The sequence below is a fragment of the Lacerta agilis genome, chromosome 8 (genome assembly GCF_009819535.1).
Source record: "Lacerta agilis isolate rLacAgi1 chromosome 8, rLacAgi1.pri, whole genome shotgun sequence".
Taxonomy (NCBI): Eukaryota; Metazoa; Chordata; class Lepidosauria; order Squamata; family Lacertidae; genus Lacerta; species Lacerta agilis.
In genome coordinates, this window is record NC_046319.1 from 54,543,162 (window position 1) to 54,561,705 (window position 18,544).

An 18,544-nucleotide genomic window follows, 5' to 3' on the forward strand; every position below is an offset into this window, starting at 1 on the left:
CACAGCTGGGAAAAGAAGTTCTCACTGGTGAATGATCCAGAACTGACACTGCGAATCTCTTGCTCATGTAGACAGTGGTTACTAGTGTAGGACAGGTGCCCTTGGGACTCCCCATGTGCTATCTGTGTGTCTTCCTCAACTGCCTGGTTGGAATGTGCCCTTGGATTATGATAATGCCTCTTCCTTGTCTGGGTGGAGAACAGAGGGGTGTTGGTGTGCCTAGCTTTTGCATGGCTGGAATCCAGCCTGCTGTGCAAAGGGTTAAGGTTATACCTGTCGCTCCACCTGTTTTTGCTTCTACACCAATCCCCTAGTGGCATGTATCCACTATAAGGTTATCTCACAAAAGGCTCCCTGTACACATACTGCAGAGTACAGTGATCTGAAAGCAAAAACTAGGAGCATGCTAGGTGTTTGTGGATCAGATGGCTGGAAAGAAGGGGGAGTAGCTCATGAATTAGAACATCTGCTTTGTATGCAGAAGGTCTCAAGTTCAATCCCCAGCAGTATCTCCAGGTAGGGCTGGGAAAGACTGCCTGTTTGTGACCCTAGAGAGTCACTGCCAGTCAGCGTAGAGATTACTGAACTAGATGAACTGATAGTCTGACTTGCTGTAAGGAAGCTTTCTGTGTTTCTAGCTGCAGATGACTCAGTGAGTGAGCCAAGTCAGGGCAAAACAGATAACCAATCTGTTGAAGAGACAGATATTGTTGATCACTTTGGAACCCAGATGTTGGCAAGATCTGTCCACTAAGGCTCCCCAAATGAAATTTAAGCAGGGATTGGGGTCCACCTTGCATCTCTGTTGAGACTAATGACAAAGACCCAGGCAGCACTGAGCATCTCTCCCAGTTTCCTGCCATTTCTTTCTGCCTTCTGTCAGTTCACTCTTCAGGGATACTCTGTGGGTGAGGACGGAACACCTTTCCCCTACACTGTGAGGGCTAATAGCTGCTGCATATTTCCCCCACTTCCATGAGTAAAGTGATTTGCGGCATGATGACTCCTTTGCTCTCTGTTCTTGCAGGCACTTTATAACCAGTACATACACTTCAAAGAAACAGAGATCCCAGCAAAACAGCAAGAAAAACGAAACATTGAGGATCTGTATAAACTTCTGGAGGTGAGACAGGTTCTTGGATGAATAGGCAGTTCTTTTAAACATTAGAAAGAGTTTGCTGGACTTTAGTCACATTTGTTCAGCTTGTGTTTATCCTTCAGCAGCCTACCCAGCCTTCTTCATATATCTCTTTGGTTTTTGTCCTTCCTAGTCCCAACCTTATTGTTAAAAAAAAAGTTTGTTGTTTGTTCCTTGGTCTTACAATTTCTTAGCCATTGTTACATCTCCCTTATTGGGGAAGACTATCACACTAGGAAATTACCTAGGCTCTTAGCATCCCCAAGGCTTTATCTTTATTTTATTTATTACATTAATATATCTCCTTTTCCTCCAAGGGGCTCAGGGTGGCATATATGGTTCTCCGCTCCCTGTTTTATCCTCACAACTGTGGTAGATTAAAATGAGAGGCATAGACTTGCCCAAGATCATCCAGTGTGAGCTTTGTGGCTGAGTGGAGATTTGAAACTGAGCCTCCCTGGTCATAGTCCAGCCCTCTAACCACTACACTGTACCACGTTGGCTCTCATCTTGGCTTGTGCCTGGGCATGGGTAGAGTGAGTCCACAAAGGCCAGTCTCTGGGCCTGAAGAAACAGTTCCTCTTCATTTGTGTTTTCCAGACCTGGATTGAATTTGGGCGCCTTAAGCTGCCTCAGGGCTATCACCCCAATGATGTGGAGGAAGAATGGGGCAAGCTCATCATAGAAATGCTGGAACGTGAGAAGTTGCTGCGGCCAGCCGTGGAAAGGTAGGTGGTGAACTGTTGAACGGGATGACGAAGAACACCCTTTCCCTGCCAGCTGGCAATGACAACTATTGTGAAGTCCTCTGTGGTGTAGAAAGTGGCATTAAAAACAATTAAACAGATGTCATAATCAGTGGTATATAAAACATAAATTCTAATGAATAAATATTCCACTTTTAAAAGTCTTTTTTCTGGCTTTCTGTTTTAATTCTGGTGACTGACACTGTTCTTTCAGGTTGGAGCTGCTGCTACAGATTGCAAACAAAATCCAGAATGGGACTCTCAGCTGTGAAGAGAAACTCACCCTGGCAAGGAACACGCTGCAAGCTGTGAGTCTTTCCCTTCTGTTATTCAGCTCTCCCTGATCTTCTCTCAGATCTGCTCCTGCAGGGTCTCAGCAGGACAACCGAAGGCAGTCAAGACCCCTCAGCTTTCAAGCAGCAACAAAACTTGTTGATTCTCTAACTAGGAAAATGCACATATAGAACCAAAGGTTTGGCTGGCTATCAGGAACACACAGTTCTCTTATCTGTAGGAGCTGGGTGATGTATTCCTTGGTCTTTCCTTAGGCCTCTCCTTCCTGCCTCCATCCTTCTCACAAGCCTTGCTCCTCTGCCATTCTTCCTCCAGTCTCTGTGTTTTTGCCTTTTGCCCACTCAGCACCCTACCCCCCCCCCCAGCCTCATTACCTCCAATATCTGAAGTGCTCCTTGCCCATCTGCCCACTTCAGGCATGCAACTTGCTCTCATTTCTAGCTTCCTTTCAAGTGCAACCAAAATAGATTTTCATGCCCTGCACAGATGTAGTACTTTTGGTCAGCATTGTATTACTTGACATCTTAAGCATAAACTAGAATGTTCATGAATATTCATGAATATTCCACAACTCAGCTTAGCTCAGTGGGACTTGCAAGTGATGGCTATTTATTTATTTATTTAGGCTATTAATTTGCTTTTAAAATATGAGCTTCTGCGGAATCCTCAGTAATAACCTCAAATCCTCTCCTGCCAGGATGAAGCACACCTGGAGTCAGGCCAGTTGGTGCAATATGAATCTGACGTCGTCATGTACCTCCAGGAGTGTGACGGGCTCATCCGCCAACTACAGGTGGATGTTCAGATACTCCGGGACGAGAACTACTACCAGCTGGAGGAGCTGGTCTTCAAGTAAGGCGTTTCATGTGTGTAGCCAAGGAATGAGGGTGTGGGTTATATTCAGCTGGGCTCAGAAGGAGCATTTGGAGAACAAGAATGTTCTGATAGATTACATGCACTGTTAATGCAGTCCTGGTGGTGGTGGAACTAGTTTGGCAAATTTAAGCCGAAAATGCCTTGGGGAAACACCTTACTTGGGGCAGGGGGAGCAGAAGAGTATGTTGGGTCATCTTTCAAAAGCTCTTACCCCATCCTGAGGAAGTGTGCAGAAATGGGGTGGTGATGGTGGGTGTGTCTGGCTCGTGTGAGCAGGAACCTGCCCTGGTTGGAGAATGACTTTGTGATCCCACAACCTCATCGACATTCTCCATTCCGCCCCCTCTCGCTTGATTTCTCTCCCAGGATTGTGAGGCTTCAGGACGAACTGGTGACATTGAGGCTGGAATGCACTAACCTCTATCGGAAGGGGCACTTCTCCTCCCCCTCTTCCTTGGACTTTGTCCAGCCTTCCTCCCTGAGCACCAGGCACCTTAAGGCCGAGCCCTTGCTGAAGGGAACGCACACAACAGCCACCACTGCCTCTACCTCCTGGTTCCGGAAGCCAATGACCCGTGCAGAGCTGGTGGCCATTTCGTCCTCTGAAGATGAGGGCAACCTCCGGTTTGTGTACGAGTTGCTCTCTTGGGTGGAAGAGATGCAGGTGCGTTGTTTAATGTTAAACAAAACATAATTCAGGTGATGAGGTTTATGTGTGGGCAGAAGAGATACCGTTTTCAAATGGCCTGGTGTGATCACTCAATACTCATTCTTTACATCACTTTATTATTTAAGCGGGCCTGGTTTACACTGTCCTTTGCCAACCTGACATTGCCTGGATGTTTTGGACTGCCTTTCCCATTGGCCAGTACTGGTTTAGCAGGGTGAAACGTACTATAACTTTTAAATCCTCCATCAGACAATTCCTTGGGAATAACTAGGGAAGTCTTAAACTGGCTTTAAATTATATGTTCTTGAGCAGCTTCCACGAATGTCTCTCTGAGTGTCCTTGAGAGGTCGGTCCAAAGTTGACTTAGTTAACTGCATGTGCCCAGTTTCTTTTAATGGGACACAGAAAAGGAAGCTGTCCTTAAGTTACATATTTTAAAAGAAGCCCCATGAGAAGAACCCTGTTTGAATAAGGCCAAACACCTGTCCAGTCCAGCATCCAGTTCTCACAGTGGCCAACCAGATGCCTCTGAGAAGCTTGCAAGCAGGACCACCAGCGTTCAACAGCACTCATCCTCCCTTGTGCTCCCCAGCAGCTGGCATTCAGAGGCATACTGCTTTCAACTGTGAGGGCAGAATAAAGTCCTTTTGGTTATTAACCTTTGGGCTAGTATTCCAGTTCACTTTGGTGAATTTCTTGATAGCCAACAGTTTCCAGAAGAATGGCATGACATGGTAGGAGTGTGATGCTTTCTACCTCTTAATAATTGGGTTGCAGCAAGCAAGGGTTAGCTGCTGTTGTTTTTGCCCACAATTCAGCTGGGAAATGCTGACAGGTTGCCTTTTCTGTGCTGGTTTCAGATGAAGCTGGAGCGGGCTGAATGGGGGAGTGACTTGCCAAGTGTAGAATCCCAACTGGAAGTCCAGCGCCATGTCCACAGCAGTGTGGAAGACCTAGGCTCCAGTGTGAAAGAGGCCAGGATGTATGAGGTAAGCAGGGATGCCTGGGGTGGGGTGTGAAGGGTGGCAGGACTGGTTTAGCTCACATCAAGAAAGGCGTGGAGGTTCCAGAGCAGCTCCAAAGAAGACAAGCAAACTGTTGTTGGAGAGCATGATGTGGGAGGAAAGAACTGGAGGAGGAGGAGCTGATTTTCGCTTAGAGGAGAGAAGCCTCCGGCTGCAGGAACGGGTTGCTTTAGAGTAGCCTTTCATCTCTAGCTTGCACTCAGCTCCAGATACTTTGGATGTCAACTCCCACCACAAACATCATATAGCCCCAAACATCTGGAGCTGGTCACCAACTTTATGGGGAAGATGGCCTGGGGGGCCTTTATATGCAAGCTATTTACACTTGGTTTTGGAGAAGCAAAAATATAAATTTGTAGAATTTGAGAGATAGCCAGGCTTTCTTTTGTTAGCTTGAGTATTCTTTTCTGCCCACTAAGTTCATGTTCCTGAGAGGAGATCTCATGCAGTTGCTGCTGGATTGGGGCCTCTGGGGTGTGTTGCTCTAAGGATAAAATTCATTCTAAGGCAGGGGTTGCAAAAGTAGTGCGCTCCAGAATTTGTTGGACTCCAACTCCCATCAGCCCCAGCAAGCATGACTAATGTTCACGAATTATAGGAGTTGTAGTCCAAGGACATTAGGCTGCCACTGTTCCAAGGGGGAAACACATCTTGGGGCAATCAATGTGTGTGTGGAGGGTTTTGATAGTGTGAAAATGGGCCCTGAGGAGGATTGGGAAAAAGTTCCTTGGCTGAAAGGGACACATAGAAGTCTGCTGTACTCAGATTTCATTGTGCTGCTTTCAACAGGCCATCTGCCAGGGATTATTAGCTGTGATTCCTGCACTGCAGGGGGTTGGACTAGATGATATTTGGGGTCACTTACAACTCTACAATTCTATGATTCTATATTTTATGATGCATGCAAGATTTGGGAAAGTGGAGAGATAAGAGATGAGAGAATTTCAATAGGACCTCCAGCTCTCTGTGCATTTCTAACTAGGTGTGTAACTTTTGAGCTGCTTCTGATCCTCTTCGTTTTCTCTTCCTCCTGTTTTTTAAAGGGTAAAATGTCTCAGAATTTCCACACTAGTTACACGGAGACTCTGGGGAAGCTGGAGACCCAGTACTGTAAACTGATGGTGAGTTGTATTTTGGGTTGGTTCTTGTAGCCAGCAAAGTGTCAGGGAACCTCATTCAAGTTTACAAGTTGTTGGAAGCCCCTCAAAGCTGTAAATTGCGACTTTATTCACGGAGGCTTAAAATTTTTTGCCTGTGTGCCTGAAACCCTTTCTGTGCAATCTCTTTTAAATAAAGGTTTGTCTCTTCCTCGTTTTGTGGTTCACAATCTACCTCACATCTTCAAGGAGTGCTTCTGTGGCAGAAGAATGAGAATGTCTCCTTTAAGAAGCACTTGCTATGCAGTCTTTTCATTGATTTAGTTAAAGCATTTTTCTCCTGTGCTTCACTCCCCCCCCCCAAAAAAAAAGAAAAGAAAAGAAAGGCTTATACCAATATTAAGTCAGTTCCTGCCCTCAGATTTATAACACAAAAGGAAAGGGGATTGGGAAGAATGAGGAAAAATAGCAAAGGCACAACTTCTTAAAACAAAATAAAAAATAAAAAAAATTCCTTCCAGTAGCACTTTAGAGACCAACTAAGTTTGTTCTTGGTATGAGCTTTCGTGTGCATGCACACTTCTTCAGATACACTGAAACAGAAGTCACCAGACCCTTATATATAGTGAGGGGGGGATATTACTCAGAAGGGTACAGAGTTGTTGTAATGACCAGCTGGAATGGCAAGAGTTCAGCAATATGAGGACCCTAAAGTTGATCCATTGGAAACGCCTTGCATTTCTGTCTCTCCCTCTGCTTTGTTCCTTGGGAAATATAATACATACTGTCAACAATTATTTTCCATCAAAAAAAAAAGAGAAATACAAAGTATCCAACATGAAGTATAAGAACTAAAAAATAAAATAAAATAAAAAGTATTTTTGGAGGTTCTCTTTAACCTCCTGACTTCCCTCCATTTCCTTTCCTGGTTCATGGAATATATATATTTTATATATTTTCTGCATAATTATACTTAAACCTCATTTTTTCTTATTATTTTATCATAATTACATACCATAAGTTTTTATTGCTTCAGTTCAAATTTCCTTCCATAAACGTTATCTTATTTTAACTACTTGCAAGTGTTTAGTCAAAGCCTGCCAATGTTTCTACTTGTTTGCAATACTTTTGTACATATACAATAAATGCCTCCCATTCTTTTTTAAATTTCTCGGTGTTATTGTCTCTGAGCTTTTCTGTAAGTTTTGCCATTTCTGCATAGTCCATCATTTTCAATTGCCATTCTTCTGTTTTTGGGATCTTATCTTCCTTCCACCTTTGGGCTAGTAAGAGCCGGGCTGCTGTTGTTGCGTACATAAACAGTTTTTTCTTTTCCTTCGGGATTTGATTTTCTGTTATTCCTAGTAAAAATGCTTCTGGTTTTTTTTTTTTTTTGTAAAAGTCATTTTAAACATGTTCTTCGGTTCTTCGGTTCATCATATATCATTTCCCAGTAATTTTTAACCATTTTACACTCCCACCACATATGGTAAAAAATACCCTCTTTTTCCTTTACATTTCCAACACTTATTAGAACTTGTTCTATACATTTTTGCAAGTTTTACCGGTGTTATGTACCAACGATACATCATTTTCATATAGTTCTCTTTCAGTGTTGTATATGCAGTAAATTTCAGATCCACCTTCCAAAGCTTTTCCCAGTCACTCATTTGGATATTATGTCCCAGATCTCTCTAATCTAATTCTTAATATACCAGGCTACAATAGTGCTGTGGGCTACCCCACAGGGTGCAGCCGCCCCACCGCCTTTTCCTTCTCATCAGATCAGAGTCTTTCATGCATCTGTTGTGGTGCATGCTCTGGCTCTGGCTCATTTATGTATGCAATAAATGCATACCAGATTGCATGAAAGTTGTCCACATTTTCAAATCTTCCGGCCTCACATGCAGAACAGGTAGGTTTATCAACCAGTGTCACCCTTACCCCACCCTCTGAAACCACAAATTGGTTAACAGTGCCTTTCCCCGATGTTTGACTATTTCTATCCTAGCAGCTGCCAGCAGATAAATGATTTGCTCCTAAAAAAGCAGAACTGACTTAGAACCATCAATTTTTAATATAACATAATGTGACTCTTTGCCATCCTCCCTATGCTACGATCTTCTTTTGTTTGTGCATTTTAAATATCACTTCAGAAATGGTGCATTATGCTTCTCTCGTGTGATATAGTTGCACAGGTGGTTTGGTTTTTAAAACAGAAGGTGGACCCCAGCACATGTGTATCAGTAGCCATTGTTTGCAAACAGGACCTGGTGCCTCTGCAATGGAAAAGGGATTAATGGGTTTTCCTACTAACCCTAAAATGTAATAGGAGAGCATGTAAAAAAAGGTTTGAAGAATAACCTAACAATGTGGGGATTTCTGTCAAGGTATCTCGGTGGTCGGCATCAGAAGAGCCCGGCTGCTGGTTCAGGCCAAAGGGGGCCCTGCAGTCCAGCATCCTGTCCTCACAGTGGTGGCCAGTCAGAAGCCTTTGGGAGGCCCTCAAGCAGACAATCCCTAGAGTGGCAGGAAATGTAACAAAGTATGTTGTCTTTTTGCAGGAAACCTCCAGCTTCCGACTGCACCACCTCCAGAGTTTGTATGGGTTTGTGTCTCGAGCAACGACTGAGCTAATTTGGCTCAATGAAAAGGAAGAAGAGGAGCTGGCGTATGACTGGAGTGACAATAATCCCAATATGGCTGCCAAGAAGAATTATTTCTCGGTGAGTAGGAGGGGTTGGATGCGGCCAAGTGTTTGCAGTGCCTCCGTGGTGTTCTGTATTCTGGAAGCGGCAGAGTTCCACATTTCTCAATTTAAGCTCTGTGTTCAGGAAAATTTACAGGTTCCGATGCATTTTCTCAGAAGTGCCTTATTTTGCTTCAACTTCATTTGTGTGGATTTTATTTTACCTTAAAATTTTATATCCAAATTTGCTTATACGTTTGAAGCAAAGCATCTTATAGTAAAAATGGGGGGGGTGTGTGTGTTATCAACAAAAATGCTGATCCAGTTCTCACTCAAATTACACAACAACCCCATTGAGAAGCAACCCCCACTCTCAAAAAATAACTAAATGAAGCCCAAAGGCCATCTAAATCAACTAAACCAAGCCCATAAGTCTTAACATGGATGCAAGCTCAGAAGGTTATTGCTCCGTAAAATAATCAGCCTCCAAGTCATTTAAAGCTTTAATGGTAAGAAGCTTCAATCACCTTGAGTTGATGTTCCCCTTCATGGCCAAGAACAGATTTAAACCTTGGTTTCCCCACGCCCAAATCTTCTATTCTTGCCAAAATGCAAATTGCTCTCATTGTTCAGAGTTCTTGCAGGCTATAAAACAGCTGTGGCTGATCTACAGATTACATTATCCCTGACCAATGGCTGATGGATGTTGTAGTCCAGCAACATCTGGAGAGCCACAAGTTCTCTTTTCCTGCTGTGAAGTTTCATAGCTAAAGTTTCCAATAGTGCCGCACATCTGCGTGCCTCCCGCCACTCTTCCTGTGATGCCTACCAACAGAGAGGCAAACCTATTGTCTGATTTTGTGTTTCTGCTATGCAGGAGCTCACAATGGAACTAGAGGAGAAACAGGATGTGTTTCGCTCCCTGCAAGACACAGCTGAGATACTGTCATTGGAGAATCACCCAGCCAAGCAGACTGTGGAGGTAAGAGAAAGCTTGGAGTGGGGCATGCTTTGGGGTTGCGATTGTGAGCACTTTAACGTGTGTTATGCAAGACAACTTCATAGGATGCCTTGATGTATTTCAGTACGACTGCATCTTCCGCACATTAATTTGTGCCTTTTCAACCTTCCATGGTTGAAGGCTGGCTGGTTGAAATTGCACAGATTAAATGCACACAAGGTTTTCCTGGCTTAAAAAGAGCTTTTCACCTCTGCATTGCTTACTGGGCAAGGCCCTCTTGTCATTTCAGCTCTGGAACCTTGGGTATTGTTGCATGAGATCTTATGGGAACTCAGCCAGCCCTATGGGATTGTGTGAGAGCATCCCAGAGCTGCTGCACTGAGTGTGCTTTGCCCAGTAAGCAAGGTGAGAGCTTAAAACCTCTTTGTGTGAGCTGGCACGACAAGAGGGCCTTGTGAAAACAGCTGTTTTGAAGCCTTTTGTTACAGCCAGTTGCCTCTTCCTGTATTCCTGACCATAAGCCTTGATTGCTTGGCCAATTTTACTTTATTAAAAATATTTCTTGACTACCCTTCATCCAGACAGGGTGGTCTTACAATGGGCATGAATAAAACTGGTGATACCAGATACAAATTCAGCAAAGGTCTGAGCAGGCTGTAGTTGTTGTATGCAATTGTACAAAAAACGCTATTTTGTCTGTTGTTTGGTTTTTCACAGGCGTACAGTGCAGCAGTGCAGACTCAGTGGCAGTGGATCAAGCAGTTGTGCTTATGTGTGGATCAGCATGTGAAGGAGAACACAGCTTACTTTCAGGTACAGGGAATTCTCCGTGGCTGTGCATCAGTGGTTAACTCATGAAGTCAAAACTAATGCCCTGTTTAAAATTTCTCCCACTTTTTATCCATTCTCCATCATTTAATCAGAAAAGAAATGGCATTCAAAAATGTTTAAATGGCAGAGGAAATATCTGTGATATTTTCATGGCTGAGGTGCAGGGATTTTCTTACACTTACCTTACTTTAGAGGTGAGTTGATGTGTATGAATGTATTTTATGTCATTCTACATCTCTCTGGTGGTCTGCACTTTGAAGCCTCCCTGGGTGTTTGCTCTTCCATTAAAACCCAGGAAAAGGACACCATAGCATTAGCTCCTCCCATGTGGCTTTTTCAGTTCTGCAAGTATGGACAACCAGGGAGGCTGCAGAGTGCTGGAGGAATGTTTACTAGAATGAAAAACACACATACCTTCTGCACGACCTTGTAATGCTAAGGTAAGGTCAAAACCCTGCACCCACCAGAATTTTAAAGGAATGCTTAAGTTCCCCGAGAGTGAGGCAGCATAACTTAAGCTTCTTTCTCAGAGGAGGAAATGTTTGAATAACTGTAGGATAGATATTGACACATCATGAGAGCCAGTATGGTGTAGTGGTTAAGAGCGGTAGACTCGTAATCTAGTGAACTGGGTTTGTGTCTCCGCTCCTCCACATGCAGCTGCTGGGTGACCTTGGGCTACTCACATTTCTTTGAAGTCTCTCAGCCCCACTCACCTCACAGAGTGCTTGTTGTGGGGGAGGAAGGGGAAGGAGAATGTTAGCCGCCTTGAGACTCCTTTGGGTAGTGATAAAGCGGGATATCAAATCCAAACTCTTCTTCTTCATCATGAGTCAGAAGACACTCAAACACTGCTGCTGCTGAGCAGTACAGAACCCCACCTGAGCCTAACTGGTAGTGAGAACACTTGTTGCTTATCTTCTACTTCTGCTCCCACCATATTTCTTCTCTTGTCTTATTTATTTGTTAAGAGGTTTATATCCTGCTATTCATCGCAAGTGATAGTAGAAGGGAGGGTTGGGAGGGACCCAAGGGTCATCTAGTCCAACCCCCTGCAATGCAAGAATCTCAGCTAAAGCATCCATGACAGATGGCCATCCAACCTCTGCTTAAAAACCTCCAAGAAAGGAGAGTCTACCACCTCTCATGGGAGTCTGTTCCACTGTTGAACAACTCTTACTGTCAGAATTTTTTCCTGTATGTTTAGTTAGAATCTCATTTCTTGTAACTTGAAGCCATTTGTTCAAGTCCTACCCTCCAGAGCAGGAGAAAACAAGCATGTTCCCTCTTCCATGTGACAACCCTTTAGATATTTGAAGATGGCTATCATATCCTCTCAGTCTCCTCCTTCCCAGGCTAAACATACCTCAGAGTAGGATCAAATATAACAATACAAAAACATACAATCAACCCATCTCAAGCTTTGCTAGTAGAAGAGTAAATCAGCTCTTGGCTTGTGTGGTTTGGTAGCAGCATGGAGGTTGCAGACTGTGCAAATTCCTGGCCATGCCAAGCAACTAGAGAAAACATCCTCCTTTTATTAGTTACTTTATTAGAGAGGCATCAATATGGCTCATCCTGGGCTTGTTTTCTCAGAATTGGATCATGATCAAGACTTGTTAATTATCTTGATCATGTACCATTCCTTAGAAAACAGGTCCAAAATGAGCCATACTGATATGTCTCTAATCAAATAACCCAGAGGAGGCTGTTTTCTCTGGTTACTTGCCTTCCTTTTTCATGATGAAAATGCCTTTGAGCAAATTGAATGGATGCTTCATTTTCAGTCTTTCAAGTAAATTCCGCTCTTTCATAAAACATGCAATAAGAAACCTCTGACTGGTATTCTGACAAAGGGGAAATGTTTGTGTGCTTTTGCAGTTCTTCAGTGATGCCCGTGATTCAGAGACATACTTGAAGAACCTCCAAGATACCATCAAACGGAAGTATTCTTGTGACTGCAACACCAGCCTGACACGCCTGGAGGACCTGCTCCAGGATTCCATGGTGGGTGCTCTTTGGGCAGATCTCAAGGTCATACAGATTTTGGCACATTATACCAGAATCATAGTTGCAAGAGACCACAAAGGTAATTGAATCCAGTCCCTGCTGATGCAGGAGATCATCTGCTACAGCACCCCTGATAGCGGGTCATCCATTCTCTGCTTTATAATCTCTAACAATAATAGTTCACACCTTCCAAGGCAGCCTCTCAAACTGCTTGTACCAGATCCTTTAGTGCCTGACATATGTCAATTTGTTGTGATGATCTAACCCTCTCAGTAGCATCCAAGAATCCCCAAGTTTCTCCCAGTAAATTTGCTTACATTGCATCTCCGCATTGCTTACTTCTCTGTGCTTTATTTTACAAAGTAAAAAAGAATGTGCACGTCTTTTCAAAGTCTGCCTATTTTCCTTTCAAATGTTCCCAGAACTGCATTGTTTAACTATCCTTGTGTTTCAGTTCCACTCCCCACTATGAAATGCCTTCTTGAGTGTGACCTCTAGCATGCTATTTATTTTCATTTTGCTAATTCCTCCTGCTGCTGCTGCTATGAGCACATGAAGGTGGCTTTTGCCATTGATTGTCTACCACAAATCGCAGTGGTTCACCAGAGTCTCGGGCAATGAGAACTCGTTCCTGCAAAGCGTGTGCTCTATCACTGAGCTGTAGCCTCTCCCACCTTACACTGAGTCAACCCGTTGGTCCATCTAGTCCAGTGTTACCTCCTCTGACTGGCAGCAGTCCTCAGTGTGCATGTGTCTTCACTGCTGTCTGGAACTAGGTAAAATACAGCCATCGTGAGCAAGCAGCTGTATGGGAAATAGTACTGCTGTGGTCCCTGTCCATATAGCTCAAAATATCAGTGTTTGATGGATGACAGCAACTGGGGAAGTAGGCAGAAGCATTTGGCCACCATGACCTTTGAACGAGAGGAGCAGGCAATGCAAAGTGTTAGGGCTGTTCAGTGCAGGCTTTGCTGACAAAGGTCTTGGCATAGGGTCTTCGGCAAGAGTGGGGCAGCTCAATGAATGGAAAGGGTATGACTGTTGGTCGTTGAGTAACATTATGGCCAAAGGCATTGAGATGAGGAGTATGAAAGAAGGAAAAGGGGGTGCAAGAGGAAGAGTGCTGGGAGACAGAAGGCAGTGCGTGAGCAGGAAGAAACAGAATTGTAGAGCTGGAAGGAACCCAATGGCTCATCTAGTCCAACTGCCTGCAATTTAGGAATCTCAGCTACGAGCTATGAGAAGGTGCACACGAAATCTGCTGTGGGGAGGATGCTGAAAACATCCTCCCTGAGATGTGTGGCCGGCTATAGTGTTTAACTCTGCAAATCCCTTGGAATGTTGTGCTTGCTGGGGCTGATGGGAGTTGTAGTCCAAAACCTCTGGAGGGCACCAGGTTGGAGAAAGTGAGGAGGACATTTGTGGGTGGCAGAGGCAGCAGCCTCTTCTTGGATATTGACCCAACTTGGAGATTGGGTCGGAGTTTCAGGCAGGAAGCTGCACAAGTTTAAAAGTAACGGGTCTGGAGGCTACTGTGGACCTTGTGAAGGAGCCAGCATGCACAGCTTAAGGATGGACTGCTGCATCGTAGACCTGCTAATCTTACTGCAGTTCCAAAGCTGCAAAAGAAGATGGGTTTCTTGAGCCAAGGGAGATGCATCAGCACAAGGCGGAGCCTGTCTCTGTCTTGCAATGGTTCTGACAGACTAAAAACATGGGACTGCTTCAGTTGTAGACCTTGAGAGCCCGTGGGAGGCAGCTTTTGCTGCAAAGATTCTTCACAGGCAGTCAAAAGGGAAAGTTTTGGCCCGTGTGTGAGACGCTTCCTTTATCAGAATAAATGAGTTAAAGTTGTATTTCTTCCAACCATGCTCCCCTGGGACAGGAGAAGGTAGCTTGTTTTTAACCTTTTCTTTCTTTCTTTCTTTCTTTCTTTCTTTCTTTCTCTTCTCTTCTCTTCTCTTCTCTTCTCTTCTCTTCTCTCTCTCTCTCTCTCTCTCTCTCTCTCTCTCTCTCTCCACACATCATTTCCCCAGCTTTCTTTTTTAATCAGGTTTTAAATTACTTAAGTACATACATTGAAACTGCCTGAACAATCTTTTTCACACAGTTCTCGTGCCTTCTTTTATTTCACCCTTTTACAAAAATCCAGGTGGTTTTTCTTTCTTTTTCCCAGTGAAAAATGATGGGTTTGGGCTTTGTTGCACTGTTCACTGTTTTGCAGATAATTCTGAATTTTGGACCTAGTAGTAATGTTTCAACTCTGCATGCAGCTTTCGGTGTGGCGGGGGGTGAGTGGGCAGGGAGGACTTGGAGATAATTGGTCCTCTTGCCTGGAATAGTATTAAATATGGATTGTCTCTGTACTCCCTGCCCTACTCCCACTTCTGCTTGGGGAAGTTGCAAATGAGTGTGTGTGCCCACATGAAGACATGGACACACACACAACCCTACCTATGCTTGCCCTTGAAATTCCAAACCTCCCTTGACCAAATGTTAGCTCCTCAGAGGGCAGTGTGGGTATGAGGTTTCTGGCCATTCTTCTCCTGCCTGTCCTTGCCCTTCTGTTCCATCCATCCTTTTTGCCTTTCTAATTTTGACAGGATGAAAAGGAGCAGCTGATCCAGTCCAAGAGTTCTGTTGCCAGCTTGGTGGGGAGGTCCAAAAGCATCGTGCAGCTGAAGCCACGAAACCCTGACCATGTTTTGCAGAACACCATCTCTGTGAAGGCCACCTGTGATTATCGCCAAATTGAGGTGAGCTGGTAACAGCTGACATGAAGCTTCCTTTGGATTCTGAGTGTTCTGTTTATTCCCTAAATCAGAAATCTGCGAGTTTAAATCCAGGCTCTTTCTCTTTGAATTTATAAACCTCTCAGGTTTCAAAGCCAGTGTTCAGTGATGGTCTTGAGATAGTATGGTATAAGATAATACGTAGGCAAAGCGATGATGATGATGATGATACATTGCAGTGTTTGTCATAAGGATTACTGTGACAATTTGGCTGCATTCAGATAACATACTAGTATAGCTTTATCAGAACAAACAGTGGTGAACTTCAGGTTTGCAGTTTTAAGCTTCCGGTTGAAGCTTATACTAAACTTTGTTTTCCCGTAATGAGGGCTAGTTAACAAAACTAGGGTACCAAACCAGATTTAAACAACATGGGAAATTATAGCTTGTTAGAAACCATGAAGAAAATATGAGTTTCTTAATGTTGGCATCTGAATGCGATGTACGCATGGAATGCTTTCAACATTAAAAAATCTTGTACAAAACCTCAGTAATATTGCTCTTTGTGCATGGAAGACAGGGTGAGAGTCAGTTCTTAGAGCATGGATGCCAGGGTTGTGGGGCAGAGGTGGGGTCACTTAGATATTGATTTAGCATTGGTAAGAAGACCTAAGTCAAGAACACTTAACTTCATTTGGTTGAAAATTTATTTCAAGTGCCCTATTTCACCACTGTAAGAAACTAACTAGGGAGTCTTTGGCATCTCCTTCCTCTGAGATAGTGAAGAATAGTTGGAGAAGCTTCTGCTGATGGTATTTTAGCTGCAGAATGAGGTTGGAATGTAGTAAGTCCAATTGCAAGTCTTTGCCTGGGTGGGGGTGGGGAAAAGATAGATGGAGGGAGCGTAAAGGAAACCCACTCTCCATTTATTTATACCCCCTCCCACCTGTGCAAAACTGTTTGCAGGCTTACCTGGCTTTGGGAAAGTGGCATAAGGGTTCTGTCAGCATCCCAGAGCCCTCATGCCACCAACCCAAAGCTGGGGAAACAGCCCCTCACCTTGCAAGATACTTGATTCAGGGGGTTCCTGACTTTATGCATTTTTGTCTTTACACATGGAACCTGGAAACCGAACCCTTGCATAAGATGTGGGCTTACTGTATGTTGCGGTAGCCAATATGGTGCCCTCCATATGTTTTGGACTACAACTCCCATCAGGCTCTGCAGGCATGGACAATGACCAGGGATTATGGGAGTTATAGCCCACAACATCTGGAGGGCCCCACGTTGGCCACCCCTGGACTACATGATGCCTAGGATCACATTGTGGGAGAAGCGATGTGGGGAGGATGAGAGGACACAGTTTGACCATCTACTGGACCAGTGTTCCTTTTGTTGACCACGCAGATCACCATCTGTAAGAATGACGAGTGTGTGCTAGAAGACAATTCCCAGCGAACCAAGTGGAAAGTGATCAGCCCTACCGGAAATGAGGCCATGGTCCCGTCTGTTTGCTTCTTGGTGCCCCCTCCTAACAAAGAGGCCATTGATGTGGCCAGCAGGTAAAGGGATCTTTCTTTCCTTCAGCAGTGCCAGGGTTCTTATTGACCTGGGGGTTCTGTAGGTGTGTGCATGCACTCTCTTGGGTTGCATGGCAGAAGAAAGTTGGGGTGTGAGTGTCAAAAAACAAAAATGTTTGTAGCAATTTGGTGGGAGGTTGGGTCTGCTGTCATGTGTATCATAAACTTTTGTGGAAAGGAATAGTTTTCAACAGAGCTCTACATGTGGAACAAAATCTAGCTACTGGGGCAAAGCGTACAGAAACCTAAGATCATACCTTTTGCCCCTTGAAGGTTCTAGTTCTCATTGTGGGCCAGATGGGTACAGCATCTGTCTCTTTCCACCAGAGCCAGAAAACTTCCCAGGCAATCAAACATTTTGAAGTTGGTGCCTATGTTTTGCCATGGCTCTTTAGCCGAGGGGTAGGGGCAACTTAGAACATTTTTTAGCCCGAGGGCTACATTTATTCTGGGCAACATTCCAGGGGCCACATGCCAGTCCTGGGTGAAGGCAGGAGGCAAAAGTGGGCAAAGCAACAAATGTGAAAGTTGCCTTTTTACAGTAGGCGAATTGCTTTGCATGCCCAGACAACCCTCTCTATCCTCCAGCCAGCCAAGCAAGAAGTATCATCTAGGTTCAGTGACTTATTTCAGCCAGGCAAAAACACTCGAGGGGTGTAGCTGAGGAGGGTGTGTCCTGGAGGGAATCCTGAAAGCCAGCTTGGAGGGCTACATGTGGCCTCTGGGTCTGAAGTTTGTCAGCTGGCTTCTAAAAGTGTTATTTTGGAAATGGATTTTTGGGGGGAGTGGTTGCTCAATTCTTGCCTTTTGTGAGAGGTTGCATTTACCTTTTGAATATGCTTGAGATATGAGGAGCTGCTTTAAACCGTGTCAGGACAACATTTCCAATACTGTCTTCTCCTGACCCGTGCTGGGACTGAGACTTGCTCCCCCTGGCCTTCCTGAGTAGATACAGTGTAATATACCATAATTCAGAAGGTTGATGTCCACATGGTGCTGCAGACACCCAACTTTGAACTGCCTTCCAATTGTAGGGTGGAACAGCTGTACCAGAAGGTGATGGCCTTGTGGCACCAGCTCCATGTAAACATGAAGAGCCTTGTTTCCTGGAACTACTTGAGAAAAGACATTGCTCTGGTGCAAAGCTGGAATATGGAGAAGGTAATACTGCAAGCCCCAGAGTGATGTTTGCCTGTGAGATAAGGGTGTGCACAGCTAAAACATGCCAACCGTAAAAGTGGCCTCATGATTGGGTGGAGCTGGACAGGAAGTTAGGAGGTGGTGGGAGGAAATGGGAAGGTAAAGTTGGATAATAATACAAGACTGAAGAATTACGTGTGCAGGGGGGTGAGGGCGAGACCAAGGCATTACCTTGGCAACCAAAGACTTCCTTTAGTAAAATCAGGCCAATAAAATAAGTTGTCTTCATATGCCACCAATATAGTGCCACTTAACAGCATAACCAAAAAGAACATCCTGCTTAAACTCCTGAATTTAGAAGATTATAGAATGATAACCACTTGTTCTTCATATAACAGCCCCATTACATAAATATCACCTGGTATCTGAAGAAGTGTGCAGGTATCTGAAGCCAGGTATCTGAAGAAGTGTGCATGCACACGAAAGCTCATACCAGGAACAAACTCAGTTGGTCTCTAAGGTGCTACTAGAAAGAATTTTCGATTTTGTTTTGACTATGGCAGACCAACACGGCTACCCACCTGTAACTATAAATATCACCCCTATTCTTCCCTTGGCCACTGAAAGCCAAAGCCAGCTCAAACAAATACATTGCAGAGGAGGTAGCTCTGCCACTCTGTTGCTTCAAAAACAAATAATAGCTTTGGGTTAGTAAAGACCAACCAACTTTATTGTGGCATAAACTCTTGTGGGCT

General features: G+C 44.3%; 2 protein-coding genes across 23 annotated transcripts in view; both read left to right on the top strand.

Annotated features, from left to right (window-relative positions):
• LOC117051320 (microtubule-actin cross-linking factor 1-like) overlaps positions 1 to 2,248 on the top strand; it is a 145,213-nt gene extending 142,965 nt beyond the window's left edge. For all 5 annotated transcript variants that reach the window (XM_033157598.1, XM_033157602.1, XM_033157597.1 and 2 more), the window contains 3 exons: positions 1,028 to 1,123; positions 1,739 to 1,866; positions 2,099 to 2,248. In XM_033157598.1, the coding sequence (XP_033013489.1) occupies positions 1,028 to 1,123; positions 1,739 to 1,866; positions 2,099 to 2,228 (354 nt within the window). In that variant the 3' untranslated portion in view covers positions 2,229 to 2,248. The remainder of the gene's footprint in view (positions 1 to 1,027; positions 1,124 to 1,738; positions 1,867 to 2,098) is intronic.
• Positions 2,249 to 2,865: 617 nt separating this feature from the next.
• MACF1 (microtubule actin crosslinking factor 1) overlaps positions 2,866 to 18,544 on the top strand; it is a 181,855-nt gene continuing 166,176 nt past the window's right edge. For 16 of the 18 annotated variants that reach the window (XM_033157576.1, XM_033157583.1, XM_033157580.1 and 13 more), the window contains exons 1-11: positions 2,866 to 3,030; positions 3,421 to 3,718; positions 4,585 to 4,713; positions 5,793 to 5,870; positions 8,411 to 8,572; positions 9,413 to 9,517; positions 10,214 to 10,309; positions 12,209 to 12,334; positions 14,941 to 15,093; positions 16,477 to 16,631; positions 17,684 to 17,810. In XM_033157576.1, coding sequence (XP_033013467.1) covers positions 2,930 to 3,030; positions 3,421 to 3,718; positions 4,585 to 4,713; positions 5,793 to 5,870; positions 8,411 to 8,572; positions 9,413 to 9,517; positions 10,214 to 10,309; positions 12,209 to 12,334; positions 14,941 to 15,093; positions 16,477 to 16,631; positions 17,684 to 17,810 — 1,530 coding nt within the window. In that variant the 5' untranslated portion in view covers positions 2,866 to 2,929. Of the gene's footprint in view, positions 3,031 to 3,420; positions 3,719 to 4,584; positions 4,714 to 5,792; positions 5,871 to 8,410; positions 8,573 to 9,412; positions 9,518 to 10,213; positions 10,310 to 12,208; positions 12,335 to 14,222; positions 14,229 to 14,940; positions 15,094 to 16,476; positions 16,632 to 17,683; positions 17,811 to 18,544 lie in introns of all 18 variants that reach the window. The other 2 variants (XM_033157594.1, XM_033157593.1) reach the window with 1 other exon arrangement.